This window comes from Tachysurus fulvidraco, chromosome 1, assembly GCF_022655615.1.
Source record: "Tachysurus fulvidraco isolate hzauxx_2018 chromosome 1, HZAU_PFXX_2.0, whole genome shotgun sequence".
In the NCBI taxonomy this organism is placed as follows: domain Eukaryota; kingdom Metazoa; phylum Chordata; class Actinopteri; order Siluriformes; family Bagridae; genus Tachysurus; species Tachysurus fulvidraco.
The window spans coordinates 43,912,487-43,929,986 of NC_062518.1; the positions used below are offsets into that span (position 1 = coordinate 43,912,487).

The 17,500-nt window shown below is 36.2% G+C and overlaps 2 protein-coding genes across 4 annotated transcripts in view; one reads left to right on the forward strand and one right to left on the reverse strand.

Annotated features, from left to right (window-relative positions):
- dusp22b (dual specificity phosphatase 22b) overlaps positions 1 to 4,491 on the reverse strand; it is a 17,037-nt gene extending 12,546 nt beyond the window's left edge. Inside the window, exons 1-4 of the mRNA XM_047815565.1 lie at positions 4,346 to 4,491; positions 2,847 to 2,944; positions 1,526 to 1,580; positions 1,306 to 1,360 (exon numbers count right to left, since the gene is read on the reverse strand). Coding sequence (XP_047671521.1) covers positions 1,306 to 1,326 — 21 coding nt within the window. The 5' untranslated portion in view covers positions 1,327 to 1,360; positions 1,526 to 1,580; positions 2,847 to 2,944; positions 4,346 to 4,491. The remainder of the gene's footprint in view (positions 1 to 1,305; positions 1,361 to 1,525; positions 1,581 to 2,846; positions 2,945 to 4,345) is intronic.
- Positions 4,088 to 17,500, forward strand: part of ripk1l (receptor (TNFRSF)-interacting serine-threonine kinase 1, like) — a 13,494-nt gene continuing 81 nt past the window's right edge. The window contains exons 1-11 of one of the 3 annotated variants that reach the window (XM_027177053.2): positions 4,088 to 4,242; positions 6,129 to 6,349; positions 7,007 to 7,160; positions 8,453 to 8,590; positions 8,907 to 9,138; positions 9,363 to 9,512; positions 9,752 to 9,828; positions 10,727 to 10,796; positions 11,470 to 11,991; positions 12,935 to 13,084; positions 14,132 to 17,500. The exon at positions 14,132 to 17,500 is cut by the window's right edge and continues 81 nt beyond it. In XM_027177053.2, coding sequence (XP_027032854.1) covers positions 6,198 to 6,349; positions 7,007 to 7,160; positions 8,453 to 8,590; positions 8,907 to 9,138; positions 9,363 to 9,512; positions 9,752 to 9,828; positions 10,727 to 10,796; positions 11,470 to 11,991; positions 12,935 to 13,084; positions 14,132 to 14,442 — 1,956 coding nt within the window. In that variant the 5' untranslated portion in view covers positions 4,088 to 4,242; positions 6,129 to 6,197 and the 3' untranslated portion in view covers positions 14,443 to 17,500. The remainder of the gene's footprint in view (positions 4,243 to 6,128; positions 6,350 to 7,006; positions 7,161 to 8,452; positions 8,591 to 8,906; positions 9,139 to 9,362; positions 9,513 to 9,751; positions 9,829 to 10,726; positions 10,797 to 11,469; positions 11,992 to 12,934; positions 13,085 to 14,131) is intronic. The other 2 variants (XM_047815564.1, XM_027177054.2) reach the window with 2 other exon arrangements.

Below are 17,500 nucleotides of genomic sequence, written 5' to 3' on the forward strand. Positions count from 1 at the left end.
AATGCTTTTACCTAAAAATAAATAAATAAATAAATAAATAAATAAATAAATAAATAAATAAATAAATAAATACAACTCACAGATAAGATGTTTGCCCTTTTGTGGGAAATGTTAAAGGTTCTACGTGCGATCATTTTTTATCTAAACAAGAAATCAGTTCAACCCTTAAAAGTTTTTGTGCAGAACTCTGCATCATAAAAAAAAACATTTCTGAAATGAAGTTTTTGGGTTTTTTTTCTTTTTGTCATTAATTAAACACATCATTTGCTATGAGTATTTGGGGCAGAGGCATTGAGGTACCATGGAGGTATCATGAAGGTTTTGGACTTTCAGCACACAAATTAAACATACAGTGATCCTTTAATTCACTAGTAGAGCAGCAGCCCTCAAGATCCAGTGAGGTTCTTTACAATAAAACTGATTTGAAATGTTTTCAGACAAAATATATGCACTAAAAAAAAAAAGCCTGTAGACCAACAACCCACATCAGGTCTAGACAACAATGACAATCTTATTTAATACGTCTACTTTTAAATGTTTTTGGGTGTTTTATACAAACACAATAAGGAAAACAATTCAAATAGCTACATGATTGTATGGAGTAAAATTCTAGGTGTTTTTTTACACACACACCCTCTCTTTCTTTACACCACTTAAAAACGACTGAATTAAATTTCATTCAAATTTATGAAATTCAAACCAAACTACGACTAGGTCTCCAGGCGATGTGAGCAGATTTGATCTGAGTTTGCATAATTTCTGTAAAAGTAAGTTACATTTTTTTTAAATCTGTAAATGATCAGTGCTGAATTTATGATTATATCATTTTATCATCACTTTCCTTTCCCACACAGTTTATGTAGGAGTTTATCCTCCTACACATCACACACACACACACACACACACACACACACACACACACACACACACACACACACACACACACACACACACCGCACACTGTGGGGTTTAACACTGAATATTTGCATGACTAATACTTTTCTGTAAATTAAATAAATTAAATGTCAGTCATAATAGAATGAGGCAAGTTGACATTTTGATTAGAAATAAACATTCTTTTTTTTATAGAAATAGTGTGTGTGTGTGTGTGTGTGTGTGTGTGTGTGTGTGTGTGTGTGTGTGTGTGTGTGTGTGTGTGTGTGTGTAAGAGAGAGAGAGAGAGAGAGAGAGAGAGAGAGAGAGAGAGAGAGAGAGAGAGAGAGAGAGAGAGAGAGAGAGAGAGAGAGAGAGAGAGAGAGAGAGAGAATTTCCTGGACTTATAAATAACTGCATGTTGGTTCTTACCTTGTTAATTCCATTCCCCATGTCAGTATCCTGACAGTTTAATGCGACTCTCCTACTGTGGGTTTAACAGCACACACACACACGCGCGCGCGCACATACACACACACACACACACACACACACAAATATACGACTCCGGATTAAACTACATTTGACATGAGTTAAACTGCGCTGACGGAAATGCTGAGGAGCGCACAGACTGCTGGGAAGTGCAGTTCACCTGTAAAGCGCTGTGCGGCGTCCTGGAGCCTGTACTCGCACTGACCTAAGTTTGTCTGTGTGTACAGATATAAAAAACAAAACAAAACAAACAAAAAAAAAGGCATAGAAATATTAAAACTAGCGACAATGTGCAGTGTTTCATAACAACAAAAAAATAAATAAATAAATAATAATAATAATAATAATAATAATAATGATAATAAGTATTTTTATTATCATTATTATTATCATTATTATTATTATTATTATTGTTGTTGTTGTTATTATTATAATTAATAATAACAACAACAATAATAATAATAATAATAATAATAATGATAATAATAATAATAATAATAATAATAATCAAATAGGTAAGAGTATGGAGTAATGGAGAAGAAGAAGGAATGAGGGAGTAGTAGATTATTAGTATTAGGAGGAATTTAGTAGGAATTATAAGTAAGTAGTAGTTAATAATATATTTATATATTAATTAGAATTATTGACTAATAAGACGAAGAAGAATAAGAATAATAATATTAATAATCAATTATTATTACTAATTATGAATAATAATATATTATTAATATGATATAATAATTAATGAAATATATAATAATATATAATAATATATTAATAATAATATACTATTAATTTATTATTAATATAATTATTATTATTAATAATATATTATATATTACTTATAATTATTACTAATAATAATAATAATAATAATAATAATAATAAAATAATAATAATAACAATAATAAGTATTATTGTTATTATTATTATTATTATTATTATTATTATTATTATTATTGGTGGTGGTGGTTGCTGTGTTATACAAAAAAAAACTTTTATATTACATAAGTAAATATTATTTAATATTAATTTTCAGTTATACGTTGAAAGCCTTACATGTTCGTGCTAAATTTATTTATTTATTTATTTATTTATTTATTTATTATTCACACATCTCAACTAATCTCAGTATTTTTAAATATTGTTTTTTTATTATGTGTTCTCGATGATTTGTATTTATATTTTTTATATTTTATTTTATATGTTATTATTTATAACTTTGCATACTTTTAACATGCTTTTTAACATGTTTGACATGCTTAAATATTTTAATGTTTTTATATTTTGTTTGTTGCTTACTTATTAAAATGTAATTGGATTCAAATTTGGATTTACATTCTTCTTTAAGACCTCTGCATTAGGGAGCAAAAGCATCAGTGTTGTAGGAAACAGAGTGAATAGCTGAGTTAGTGAGCGAGCAGACATCGGTTTGAGACACACCCAGGGAGCCATGTAGCGACCTGTGTATAGACACTGACCTGAGACCAGAGATTTCAGACTCCGCTGTAAAAGGCGTCGGAGCTGCAGTGACTAGAAAGCTGACTCCAGATCAGAGTGAAACTGTGTACCAGCAGCCCTTAAAGGGACAGAACACAGATTACTGTGGAGTGGAGGAACGACTCGGTGTACCAGTTCATTTGTAGAGTCAAGGGTTACATTAAGAAATAGACAGTAACAAAAACATGTCGATCCAGTTCCACCGCACACACTCACAAGTTTGTCCTTAATATTTGTGAGCAGTTTTCCCTGACATAGTTATCAATGCAGGTTAATGTCATCTCCATCTAAACCAAACCCTAACTTATACTCAGCAACCACAAGGACCCCTTGTTGGACCTTTTTGTGTGTTGTTGCTGTTATTATTATTATTATTAGTAGTAGTAGTAGTAGTAGTAGTAGTAGTAGTGTGTTGTTGTTGTTGTTGTTGTTGTTGTTGTTGTTGTTGTTGTTGTTGCAGCAGAAGTTTTGTTGTTGTGGTTTTTGTTGTAGTTTTAGTTGCATTATTAGTAGTAGTGTGTTGTTGTTGTTGCAGTAGAAGTAGTTTTGTTGTTGTTGTTGTAGTTTTAGGTGCCCCAATAGTAGTAATGTGTAGTTGTAGCACTAGTGTGTGTAGTGTGTTGATGTTGTTATTGTTGTTGTTGATGTACTTGCAGCCCAAGTAGTAGTTGTATAGTAGTAGTAGTTTGTTGTTGTTGTTGTTGTTTTTGTTGTTGTAACAGCAGTAGCAGTATTGTGTTGTAGTTGCAGCAGTATGAGTAGTAAAGTAGTACTTTGTTGTCATTGTTTTTGTTGCTGCTGTCGTAGCAGAAGTAGTTTGTTGTAGTTGCAGCAGTATTAGTAGTATAGCAGTAGTTTGTTGTTGTAGTTGCAGAGTATTAGTAATGTAGCAGTAGTTTGTTGTTGTAGTTGCAGAGTATTAGTAATGTAGCAGTAGTTTGTTGTTGTAGTTGCAGAGTATTAGTAATGTAGCAGTAGTTTGTTGTTGTAGTTGCAGAGTATCAATAGTATAGCAGTAGTTTTTTGTTGTTTCTGTTGTAGAAATATCATCAGTAGCAGTGGTACTTGAGGTAGTATTGTTTTTAATTAAAACAGTGTGTGTGTGTGTGTGTGTGTGTGTGTGTGTGTGTGTGTGTGTGTGTGTGTGTGTGTGTGTGTGTGTGGGTGTGTGTGTGTATACACACAATACAAACGGTTCTCCTCTCAAACATAAGACTTGCAGTGTAAAAGTAGAATCAGTGCTCTGGAGTCGATTGTTTTTGTCTGGATGGAGGGAGGAGTGTGTTCACTTTCACTTAGGATGCTTATAACGCTTAATGTTTGTACAATCCGGAAATAAAATCTACAGGACCTGACATTAGGATACAATGCGCGTCGGTGAGTATAGTCTAATGAACACTAGCACAATTCTACACTGGATTATTTCTGAATGTGTTTTTGGCTTCCGAATGTGTGTGTGATGGGGAGATAAGATACCTACTGGTTTATGTTGGGAAGTGGTTTATGTTCCAGGTTCAGATAAACAGCTGTCTGTGAGCGTCTGGGAGGCGAAAACACATCTAATGACCTTTAGAGCATTTGTTTAGTTAATCATAATAATAATCAATAATAAATTCATGAATCATGAGTCTGTGCGCTCAAAAACAAACAAACTAACGAACAAAAACTCCAGGTTTCATTTATTACACTAGAGTATTGTTCCGCATTTATACTCATTATTATATCCGTGTTATTATAAACTTTAAGCACATATTCGATTATTTTATTTGTCTGCCTTTTACTTAGAGGAGACTGATTGCTACTTCCGCATTGGACTCTCCAAGATATGACTCACTCATATACGCACACACATACACACACACACACACACATACACACACATACACACACATACACTCACACACACACACACACACACACACACACACACACACACACACACACACACATACATACATACATACATACATACATATATACACGTGCACACACACACACACACACACACATACATACATACATACATACATATATACATACACACACACATACACATATACACACGCATACATGCACACATACACACACAGCTCGTACACACATGCACACACTCACACACATACAAATACACGCATATAGACACACATATACACACATACTCATATAGACACACATACACACACACTCATATACACACACATGTACACTCGCACACAAATACATGCACACATACACGCACACATACATACATACACATACACACACACACATGCACTCACTCACTAACACACACATTCACACACACACATAAACACACATTACCACATCACAATCTGAAACAGGTTTCCTCTACACAGGGTCTGTAATAACCAGGGGTGTGGAGAGTATCCACAATCTGTAGTCAAGTAAAAGTAACAATCTTAACAGTTACGTAAGTAAGATTAAAAACGTACATTGGAAAAAAAAAAAAACAACCTAATTAATTAGCTCATTCAAATGTATTTGTATAGAGCTTTTAACAATGTGCATTGTCTTAAAGCAGCTTTACAGAACACAAACATAAAACAAAATGTTCATGTAAAGATTAATATAAAAATAAATATAATGGTTTTTTTTTCAATATCATGTCCTTGAGTAAAAGTACACACTTTTAAATATATTCTAAAAATACAGTTTACCCAAAAAAATTTACTCAATTATTGCAATAACGTATGAATTATATGATTAGTAGTGTATATTATCTTTCATATTATAATTTTACACGTGGTTTTGACACGTGCCGTAGGATCCCCATCTTGTTCACATGCATTTATGTTCTTATGTGCTTGTTTTTCCACATGATTGTTTTTTTTTTATTATTATTACTATCATATTCATGGCAATCTGTTGACTATTTGTTTCCCACATTTTTTTTCTTAATTTATTTTTTATTTTGATTTTGATTTCACCCCCCCCCCAAGTGATTTATTTATTTATATATTTATTTACTTACTTACTTATTTATTTATAAATGATTCTTTGCACCTTAGTTTGTTTTCATTTGATTCTTTTCACATGGTTCATTGGTTGACATTCGATTCTTTTCGGTTATTTCCACTTGTGATTCTTTCATACAATTCTCGTGATTTATTCATTGTCACAAAAACATGAGATTTGTGATTTGTTTATTTAAGAACAAATATTTTTATTATTATTATGTGATTATTTTTTATTTTAATTAATTTAATAATTTTTTATTTATTTATTTATTTTTCCCTACAAAGTGCACCTATAGATCACAGGGAGCAGGGAGCATTTGGGATTTGACCCATGTCTCTTTAAGCAGTGAAAGCATGGCATCGAGCTTGGACCTCATGAAGACCTCAGACCTCATAAAGAAGGAACGTCTGGATTACGGCGGCTTCGGGGAGGTGTTTTTGTGCTACCACAAAACTCTGGGACATGTGGTGCAGAAGACGGTCTACACAGGACCACCTCGTATCGAGTGAGTATTCGTGTGTCTGTATTAGACAACACCGGACAAACCATGCCAAAGCAATAAGAAACAAAAGGTGAGATAAATCCGTTCATTTCAGAAGAACCGAAAGTCGCTGTGCAGTAAATGTAAATGTTTCCTTAAGTCAGCAACCTTTAAAATGTTTTACTTCCCTTACGCTGCTTTTTTAGCTCGGTTTTTACCCCTGTTCCTCAAACGACCACTCGATTACATTATGTGTGGCAACAAAAATCCGAATTGGGAACCAAAAGTACAAAAAAAAAAAAAAAAAGTAGATTTGTGCGGCAGCTACAAAACATTTTGTTTGTTAAATTTAATTTAAAAAATGCCCTATTGATTATTTATTACACTGAATAATCAATTTCTGTAGAATTTCTTTTATATTTGATTCAATTCACTGAGATAAAAAATGTAAGTGTGCTTTACGATACCAGGACGAAACCCGTAAAGGAACCGGATTTAAAATGTAAAACAAAGTTATTTTAAAGAAGAAAAAAAAACAGACGCAATTTTATAGCACCGACGTGCATCAGTACGGCTGGTTTTATTTGAAGTTCATACCGACGTACATGTCGTACACGACGTACCGTAATATAACCAGAAGAGAAATAAGTGGCTTTGTTATGTGTTTTGTGGTGCGTGCAGGCAGCAAGCATCTCTGTTGGAGGAAGGCAGTCTGATGAAAAGGTTGAACCACGAGCGTGTGGTGAAGCTGCTGGGGGTCATACTGGAGGAAAGAGACTACTCTCTGGTCATGGAGCTCATTCCTAAAGGCAACCTGCTGGTCATGCTGCAGAAAGTGAGAACGCTAAACTCATTAATCTCTAAACATCCGATGTTTCCAGTGCTGCACTTTCCACTCCACTTTACTGTACATACCTTAGCTAGGAACAATAGCATGAGCAGCAGCAGCAGCAGTAATAATAAATAATAATAACCGGAGCTGAAAGTTTAGCTAAATGTAACGAAAGCTCATTTCTGAAAAATTCAGACATCGGAATTGCACTTCTTATCCAATATTAGCTACTGGAATCGATGCTAGTCGAACTTTTTGCATTAGTAAAGAAAACAGGCTTAAATATGGCCAAATAATCCTGGCGAATTACTGAAACCTACTGAGGTTTTGGACTTGGATGTGGTTTACGTCATCCAGGTGGATTACAGAAATGCCACATTCTGTGTGAGCTTAATCCAGTGTATCAGCGAAAGTTAGCTATAGCCCTAAAACCGCGTCCCGTAGCATACAAATGATGTCGGATTCTGAACCGATGATTTGATCGGTAGCCGATCATAAACCATCGGAGGATAAACTGAATCTTTGTGACCTCGGAGACTTTAATCATGGATGTTGGTGCCTTTGAGTCTGTTTCAGAAATTGCTGGGATTTTCACACACAGCAGTTTCTAGAGTTTATACAGAATGGAGTAAAAAGAAAAAAAAAGAGTGACTTCAGAGGAAAAGTGTGGTGGTGGTGTTTTTTTTTTTTTTTTTTTTTGAGTCTATAGTAACTCATATCATCAGTCTTTACAGCTGTGGGGAGAAGAAAAGCATCTCAGCATGCACAAAACCTCCAACGCTGGAGGTGGATGAGCTACACCAGCTACAACAAAAATCACCTGCTCTTTTTATTCCAGACTTCCAGCTCCTGATGGGCTCAGATTCCTGTCCGTAGCTGACAGGAACCTGAGAGGAACCTGACGTGGTATTGTAGCTGGTGTAGCTCATCCACCTCAAGCTTTGATGGGATGCGGTGTGATATCTGAGACGCTGTATTGCTCCCAGCTGTAAAGAGTGATGATTTGAGTTACTATAGACTTCCTGTCTGCTCATTTTTGATAAACAAGATGTGTCAAACCGCAGATCTTCTGCTCACAGGATGTTGCCACACCTTTTTGTGCTGCAGAGAGTCGTGTGTGTGTGTGTGTGTGATCTGAAAGATCAGTAGTTTCTGAAAGACCCAAACCAACCCATCTGATCCCAACCTCCAGTCTTAGCGATCAGACTTTTTCTTAATTCTGCGTTGCACCGCAGCCACGTGATTGGCCGATTAGATCACATGGGTATACATTTTTGTTTTAACGCTGCTTTCAGGTGAACGTTCCAGTATCCATTAAAGGCAGGATCGTCCTGGAGATCCTAGAGGGGATGGTTTATCTAACAGAAAACCAAGTGATTCACAAGGACCTCAAACCAGAAAACATCCTGGTGGACGAAAATTTTCATATAAAGGTACAGCAACGTTTAAGATCGTCGACTTTCCATTTCGACACATTTATGAGCTAAAGCTTTAAATAGGTGATTAATATATGTGTTTAATATGAATATAAAGTGATTACGTTTAGCATACCATATATGGTAAACCCAAAGGAGTGTGTCTTAGGAGAAATTATTTCAAAATCCACATTAAAATTCTACATGCGTCCAGATGAACAGCTTTACTACAGATTTTCACTGAGATGTTCCACTGAATCGATCGTCGTGTAGAAACAGAAAGACGGGAGAAGCCTAGAAACGGCTGACTAACCTCTTGTGCGTTTGGTGTCAGATCGCAGATCTCGGTCTGGCCACGTGTCAGACGTGGAGTCGGCTGACGAGGGAGGAGTCGCGCAGACAGAGTCGCGGAGCCAGGAAGTCGTGTGTGATGGCGGCCGGGACGTTGTGCTACATGGCTCCAGAGCACCTGGAAAGCATCAACACTCGCTCTACTGAAAAATCAGACGTTTACAGCTTCGCCATTGTGGTGTGGGTCATTCTGACCAGCAGGGAGCCTTACGAGAGTGAGTGATGTCATACGTAGGACACTGTGAACCAAGTCTTTGTATTACGGTTTGTACAGCAACGAGCACCACGTAGACGGTTTGTTAGTCACTTCCTGTATAACCGATTGACCATCAGATCCATCATGGAGGCTGTAGAAGTCCTTTCGACCGTATTTGTTCTTGACTAGCGTGTTCACCAGTGTTTCCGTTCAGCTCGCATTGTCTTGTTCTTCTTTTTCCAGATGCTATTAGTCAAGACCAGATCTGCCAGTGTGTGCGTAAAGGAGACCGTCCGGATGAAAGCCTTATTCCGTGCAGTTCCCCCAAAGAGATCATCGGCCTTATGAAGAAATGCTGGGAACATGACCCTCAGAAACGACCTCGATTTAAAGGTGATGTCACTGTAGAGGAGAGAAGTTTTCAGAGATTAGACAGACTGCACCACGGACCATATTGAGTAGGACAGCAGTTCAGAGTATTATGGGATGTGTGCCTAATAAAACTGAATCAGTGTTAATGATGACTTTTTTTTTTTATTGTTTTTGGATGAAACTTTGGGATCAAATGAAACAAGTGTAAATTGATGAGTTTCTTTCTTTCTTTCTTTCTTTCTTTTTCTTTTTTATTACAGAGAGCTTTGACTCTTTCTCGCCTTTCTATAAGAAGAACCTGCACTCTGACACTGAGCGAGATTTGCAGAGCCTTAAAGTAAGTGTTTTTTGGGTGCAAAAGTTTGCATCCCCTTTACTTATTCAATTCGATTCAAATGTATAGAAGATAGCCATAAAACAAAAGTTTATTATAAAGATTAATATAATACAAAACATTCAAGATTAGTATTAGATATATTTAAATGTGTATTGTATTTTCCCCAATGAGCAAGTCTGAGGTGACTCAGGTGACTGTGGGGAGGAAAAACTCCATTGAATGGTAAAGGAAGAACAATGAGAGGAACCAGACTCAAAGGGGAACCAGACTCAAAGGGGGAGCTGGTAGATCTCTAGTTCTCACAGAGTCGGCCTCATCTCAGTGGAGATCCAAAATCTTCATGGCACGGAAGACAATCTGAGCTGCTACAACTTCGGGATGCCTCGGGATGGGTAGAAAGAGAGAAGCAGTGGAGAGGGATTAGCGTAGCTTCTGTTCATAATATCAATTGATTAATATTTATTGGGGTGAAAAGTAAGAATTGTGAGATAGATAGATTAGATAGATAGATAGATAGATAGATAGATAGATAGATAGATAGATAGATAGATAGATAGATAGATAGATAGATAGATAGATAGAAAGTAAGCAAAAATGAATAATTGAGTAAGAAAGTACATGTGCTAATAATAATAATAATAATAATAATAATAATAATAATAATAATAATACCTAGATAAACAAATTGGGAAATGAACACAAATAAATAAAGAAGAGTAAGCAAGTACATATGTGAAATAATAATAATAATAACTGAATGTTAGGAACTGATGCTGTTAGTTTATTATTACTGTTCAGTCTGATTATTAAGTGAGAAGGTGGTTAAAAATAAAACTCCATAGATTGGTCATTGTGGTTCAGTTGGGTGTTATTTCATCTTCACATTCATGTCCTGCAGGATTCCTATGAAGGTCCATTGCTGGAGAAGTTAAAATCACTGACCACAGAGCTGGTAGTTCCTGCTGCAGGTACTTTGATCCGTACTCCAAACAAACATCGTGATGGATCTTAACATTTAACTCTAGTGTATGTTAGAAGTCACGGCTCCATTTAACCCACCGGTTTTGTAGCAAGTAAGAAATAACATGATGGTGATGAAGATGGCGATGATGCCGTGACACGGTGGTGTTGATAAGAAGCTCATACGAAAGTAGACACAGATTTGTAGTGTTCGATCAGTATCTCTGTTTGTTTTTATCTAGGATACTAGGAGCCATATATTCACCGAAATTGTCTTATTTCTTTCCAAAATGCTTATTTTTTTTCCCACACAGATGTTTGTTTGTACCTTCAAAGTAAACGTTGATATCAAATCCATTTCTGCTCTCTTGAGATGCTCCGAGTGTTTGTTTATCTAAAAAGAAGCTCAAATTTATCTTCAGTTTTTAAGTCTAAAATTGAAAGTGTCAGATTATCAAAAAGAGGGACAAACACACGCCTCACACCCGAAGAACAACAACGTCCTGACTCATTTTTGATCAGACTCACAAACACAACATCAGACGTTTGTTTACACTGATCGAAAATGTCCTATAAGTCGATTTAATGGTGACGTATCGGTAAAAAGCATTCATTTAGTACATTGTTGCTGCATCTTAGCTTTTTCACCCTTGTGTAGTTATGTGAATTTCTTTGTTTCAGCACTGGAGGCTCCACCCTTACGGCCACACTCCGGCGACTCTCCTACCCCTCTGCTGAGTTCAGACCTGGGGCCTGTGGAAACGAGCATGGAGGAGCTGAGTTTAATGACCTCAGGTTCAGGTGGCTTTCAAGCGGACGCCGTCCCTGAACAACCTTCTGACCCGCCGAACCTGGAACAGAAACTGAACCAAGAGTTCAGATATCACAAAGAAGGCAGCTACACCCCTGAGCAGCAGCCTTACAACCCTGCTTACCATAACAACCCGGTCTTGCAGACTTCCCCCAGCTCCGTCTGGGGTGGAGATTTTCCTCAGCAGGTATCCTCAGTGCAATCTTGGTCCAAGCCGAATCCGACTCCGAATCTGAATCCTTACGAGGCTTTCCCCAGGCCGGAATACACAAACCAGCTGTCGGCGTCGCTTTTGCAGTGCGGACCGAGTCATCAGCATAAACCAATTGAACGTATGCAGTCATGGCCTTCTGATTTCTCTGCAGTGGGGATCAGTCCTCAGACTGAAACAAGTATATATACACACACACACACACACACACACACACACACACACACAATGGATAACAGTGTGTAGAAGAATTCAAATGAATTAAAATAAACTTTTCCAAAATTGCAGAATATTTACCAAATTTAAAATGCTCGAATTTGCCGCTTTTTTTTTTTTCCGAAATTTGTGATGCAACTTGCAGAGATTTCTTTTTTTTTCTGAGGAAAATGACAAATTTTTCACGAACTACTCAAAGAGGGCTATGATGAAGTCACACAACACGTCTCAAAGCAAACCTGCAGAAAATCCGCAGTCATTTTTAAAAATCACAAATTTTGCTCAAATTCTGTGTACATTTTCTTCTATCATAAAATCCTGGAGAAATTCTTCTGCGACTTTTTGTATACCAGGTTTACAAAGGAACATATTACAGAAAACCATATTCCAATCTGGGCAGAATTTCAGGACATGATTAAAAGTTTCAGAATTTGACCAAAAACCTCGAAATTCATTCATAAAAATCTTTTCTACTTATACAAAATGTCCAAATAATAAATAAAATCATGAATATTTCAAAAAAAAAAATGTTTTCATTTTTAAAGTTGAAATGTTTTCATTTTGAATGTTCTGTAGAATTTCAATGTTCGATTTCACAAATCTTCATTTTAAATATTCAAAATTTTAATCTAAAATTAAACCTTATAAATCAATTTATGATTTATAAATTTGATTATGATTTGAAGCCAGAAGCTTCAACACCATGGAAACAAGCTCCGCCCACTTTCCCCTATTAACATCTTACATTCATACGATGCTCCCTGATTTAACTTCCGTTAAACATCATATTTAACGCACATGAAACACTGCGGTATTATATAGCAGATGTTGGGATATTAAGATAAAAAAAAAAGTGACGCTTGATGTTTTTTTTTTGTTTGTTTTTTTCCCTGACGCTGTGTTTTCAGATGGATCGCTGTACATCAGTCAAGCCAGTGGGATTCAGATCGGGAACAACAACACCATGAATTTCCGCAGTGTAGACAGCTCGTCTCTCAGCTCGCAGTCCAGTACGTCATCCTGCATCACGAGGTATAAAGAGCTGCTGCAGAAGTACGGTCAGTCACTTTCACACACAAATCTGCCTTTTTTTTTTTTTTTTTTTTTACTGTATTCTATTCATTTCTATTCTTTTTCTATTCTATACAGAAAACATCTATTTATTTATTTATTTATTTTTGGTTGTAGAATGAGGATTTATTTTATCATTTTCCTTGTGTTAAAACACGTATAGCATTTCACACACCTGCTATTTTCACAATTTCTCTTTTAGTCTATTGCAGAAAAATGATTCTTCACAAAATTTAAATCCGGTTCCTGTTAATTTGCCAATTATTCATGATTTCAGAATTATTCTTGTGATCGTTCTGGCTAAAAAAATTGCTCTTTTTGCTGCATAATTTTTCCAAATCGGAGTGTTTTGTTTTTTTTTTTATGTTTTTGACTCAAACTGGTGAAATCGCACCGGATTTTTCTTTTAAACCCCTAGAAGTTAAGACACATCTGTAGTGACTTTCTGTTAGAGCCGCACTCGTGTCCCACGCACGTGAACGAAAGACGTATTCGTTCGTATCGCTTTGAAAAATTCGAATACTGTTTTGTGTTTTTTGTTTTATTTTGGAAAACTGCTTGTATTGGTTTAAATCTGGTGAAATCTCAGGCAAAGGATATTCTAAAAAGGTTCTTTTTTTTTTTAAACCTGTAGTATTAATGACGTATAAAATGACTGGAAAATGGGAAAATCTGCATTATTTCGAAAAAAAAAAGTAAAAAGTTATTGATTCATTTTTGCGTTCATTTTGCCGATTTTTTTGTAGATTGCAAAGTTCTGATATCCTGAAACCCTTGTACTGTTTAAACCGTTTTTACAACAAACATGATTTACAGTCTGTCCTCTGATTTGGACAGATCACATGATATTTTGGATCATTCTTGGTTTCTTTTTATACTTTAAAAAAAAAAAAAAAAAAAAGGAACAAAAGTCAAAAATTCATTCATAAAAATCATTTCCAGTTGATAAAGAAAAAATGTACGGGGTTTACATTTAACACCCTACAGTAAACATTCATATCGTCATTATTATTGTTGTTATTGTTCTCGTGTAGAAGACCATGCAGTAACTGATGAACATCTGGAGCTGGTCCGCAAGAACGTAGGTGGAAAGTGGAAAGCCTGCTCCAGGAAGCTGGGCCTCACCGATGTGGAGATTGACGCCATCGAGCACGACTATTCACGTGACGGTCTGGCTGAGAAGGTCCACCAGATGCTGGAGCACTGGAAGATGAAGGAAGGTCTTCAAGGCTGCACGGTGGGAAAACTGTGCCGTGCCCTGGAGCAGTCTGTTAAAGCAGATGTGCTTCTCGAAATACTGCTCAAGTCTCAAGACTACACAGCAGCGTTGTTAAGCCAGATTTAAGTTAAAGTGAAAAGTCCGGGTGGAGAATTTTTATATTGAAATAAGAGTAGAAACACTTTCTGTTATTTTACTTTTCTATTTATTTCTACTTTTCTTCTTTTTGTTTCAAAAAAACACATTTTTATCCTTTAACCAGACCATATAATTTTCTTAATTTTTTTTTTTTTTATAAAATTTAGTATAAAAAAAATCTTGGGGGAGACCGAATATTTTTACAGAAATTTTCACCAGCAATCTGCGATGTGTATATATATATATATATATACGATATTTCTGATTCACACACACACAAATCTTTCTCTTTTTATTTAACACAAATTTTCAACTTTTATTTTAAGAACTTTTTATATTTGTTCCTTTCAGAAGTTAAAGATTCTTTAGCTTTAGTTATCCAGCGAAGACTTAAAGAATCCTTCCAAATCCCAGTTTTCATCTTCCTAGCTGAATTTTAAACATCTAAGAGGTTCTAAAGAACACAACAGAGCAGAAAAGTCATTACTGGTGTAAACCCAGTGAGTTTGAATGACAAGATTAACCAGTTAATACACACACTCTGTTTAAACAGAATCCCAGGTTACGTAGTTTGAGATTTCACACTGCTCGTACTTTACCCAGGATTAACGATGAATCCTGTCTCTTCATAATCTGACGTTTTACATCTCAGTGAGAAAAAAAAAGTTCAGGTCAGTCGTTATGCACCTGAGCAGGTTTTATTATCTTTCACAGATTTCTGTTCTTTTTTTGTGTGTGTGTGTTTGTTTTTAATTTCCTCTTGTCGTCGACCGGCCGTTCATTCGCTGACACCTGACTTCTGATTTTTCTCTGTGCTGTATTTCCGTCTCGCTACATCACGTGCTTCCGCCATGTTCGAGCCATTTTTTTTAGTGAGGTTTTCACACATGAGGTTTTTTGTATGGTAAGGGAGTTTTTTTTTTGTATGGTAATTGCTCAGTTTCTGACTCTGTGTTTGTTGCTAAGCAACTAGCAGTAACATTCACACTGCACACGTTCGACACTGTAAACACTGCTGAGTTGTTCCTCTTCCGAGCAGAGCTTTAGAACCCTGGGATTAAGTGTATTGTGAAAGGCACTTGGACAACGAAGGGTTCTTGTCTTCCAACAGGAATATTAATACAAACCCTTCTTACAATTTTTTTCGTACACGAGTTCTACACCAATCCTTTAACAGGCTCCTCAAACTGAAATGGTCTTTTTTCGTGTGTGTGTATGTAGGATCAAATGCGTCCTGATAATCATGTTGGCGAAACATTACAACAGTTACAGTTGTTTACCCTGTTTTTCTAAACATGATCCTGAAATATTAGCGACGCAAACATTAACGCAACGCTCTATCTCCGTTTTTTTTGTTTTGTTTTTAAAATTCTCAGGAAATATTCTTTACAGCGTATCTCTGCTTTTAAGTTGTGCTTTTTTACAGTTTAGCGTAACGACTTGGGAATCCAAGGGTTGGCTGAAGTGTAGTGTTTATTCATTTCATTCAGATGGACTTTTTTTTTGTTTTGTTTGTTTTTGTGATTATTTTCCCCAGTGTGTTCAGAAATTAAGCTCAACCGTTCTGATAAACAGACAAAATATTACTGTACACTTCTACTTAATGTACAGGAAATAGAATATATAGTCAGAAGTATGAGTACTCCCAGAGCATCCTGTCTCCTTTTTTACGATCTATCGCAAAATCAATGGGTATTACTACAGAGCTGCTCCTTCTTTTTTTTATACTAGAACACGCTCTACTCTGCTCTTCTGTGAAGCCTATCCGTTAGATGTTGGAGCGTGGCTGTGTGGATCGGTGTACATTCAGCTCAGAAAGCATTCGTGAGATCAGACGCTAACGTCCGGACGTTGAAGAAGACCCCAGTTCCAGTTCATCCCAAAGGTGATGAACGGTGTTGAGTCAGTATCAGAGCTCTCGAGTTCTTCCCCTCCAAAGTTAACCTCCACACCATGTCTTCATCGAGCTGTGTGCTTTGTGCACAGCTGCATTGTCATGCTGGAAAAGTGTAAGAGCTCTTAGTTCCATCGAAGGGAAACCGTAAGACTTTAACCACCCGACGCCGTACTGTACATGCATAAGACTTTGTGTTTGGGGGGAAAAAAATAAAGTTCGAATTCAGGGCGATCAGGGGTGCACATACTTTTGCATGTACAGTAGAAATTAAATGGATCTGGGGAATTTATGCTGCAGTAAATCCCTGCAGAGGTTCCTGGCTCTGGAAGTTTGGGAGCCACCAAAATCTTTGTATAACTTGAGGAAACGTAGGCACACGTTTCGTTTGCTATCGCTAATATTTTGCTATTTACAATATTTGGAATTCTTTGGATAGAAACCACAACAGTGACGAATCACCGGTTCCTTCTTTAATAAGTACAGTCAAGCATGAGCTCGCGATCCTTAAGGTTGCTAGCATATCTAAGACGAGCCTCGTTTTTAAGGAAATATACGAACAAACTTTTGATGACTGTGAATATTAATAACTTCTGAATTTTCTGATTTTTTAAATGGAATTATGAGACGTTCGTTTCCATTAAGGAAACTTCATCAACTTCAAATTCAATTCATGAAATTTATCCATTTTTTTGAACAGCCGGTTAGAATTATCTGAAGCTACAGTAGGGATTGTTTGTTTTTTTTTCTTCATTTAGCAAAATGTCAGTCGTACAGTATCTATGCTGCATATTTACATTTACGTTTAAATTTAAGCCATTTGTTAGATATCCTTAACCATAGCGAGGTACAAAAGTGCTTAAGGAAGAGGAAGGTCTTCATCCGTGGTTTACTGTATGACTCAGTTGTTCGGACATCTAGGGGAAGTTCATTCCACCGACTCGGTGCTAGAACAGAAGAGAGTCTTGATGTAACCCAACCTCCATATATCATGTGCTGGGACACGAGTGTGTGTGTGTATGAGTGCGTCAGGAACACAGTGTAATGGTTTGTCTTCCAACACTTGTTCATTTGAAAGCAATAAGATTGATTCTCATTTTAAATTCTTCATGTTGACGATATGATATGATGATATGATACTTTATTCATGCT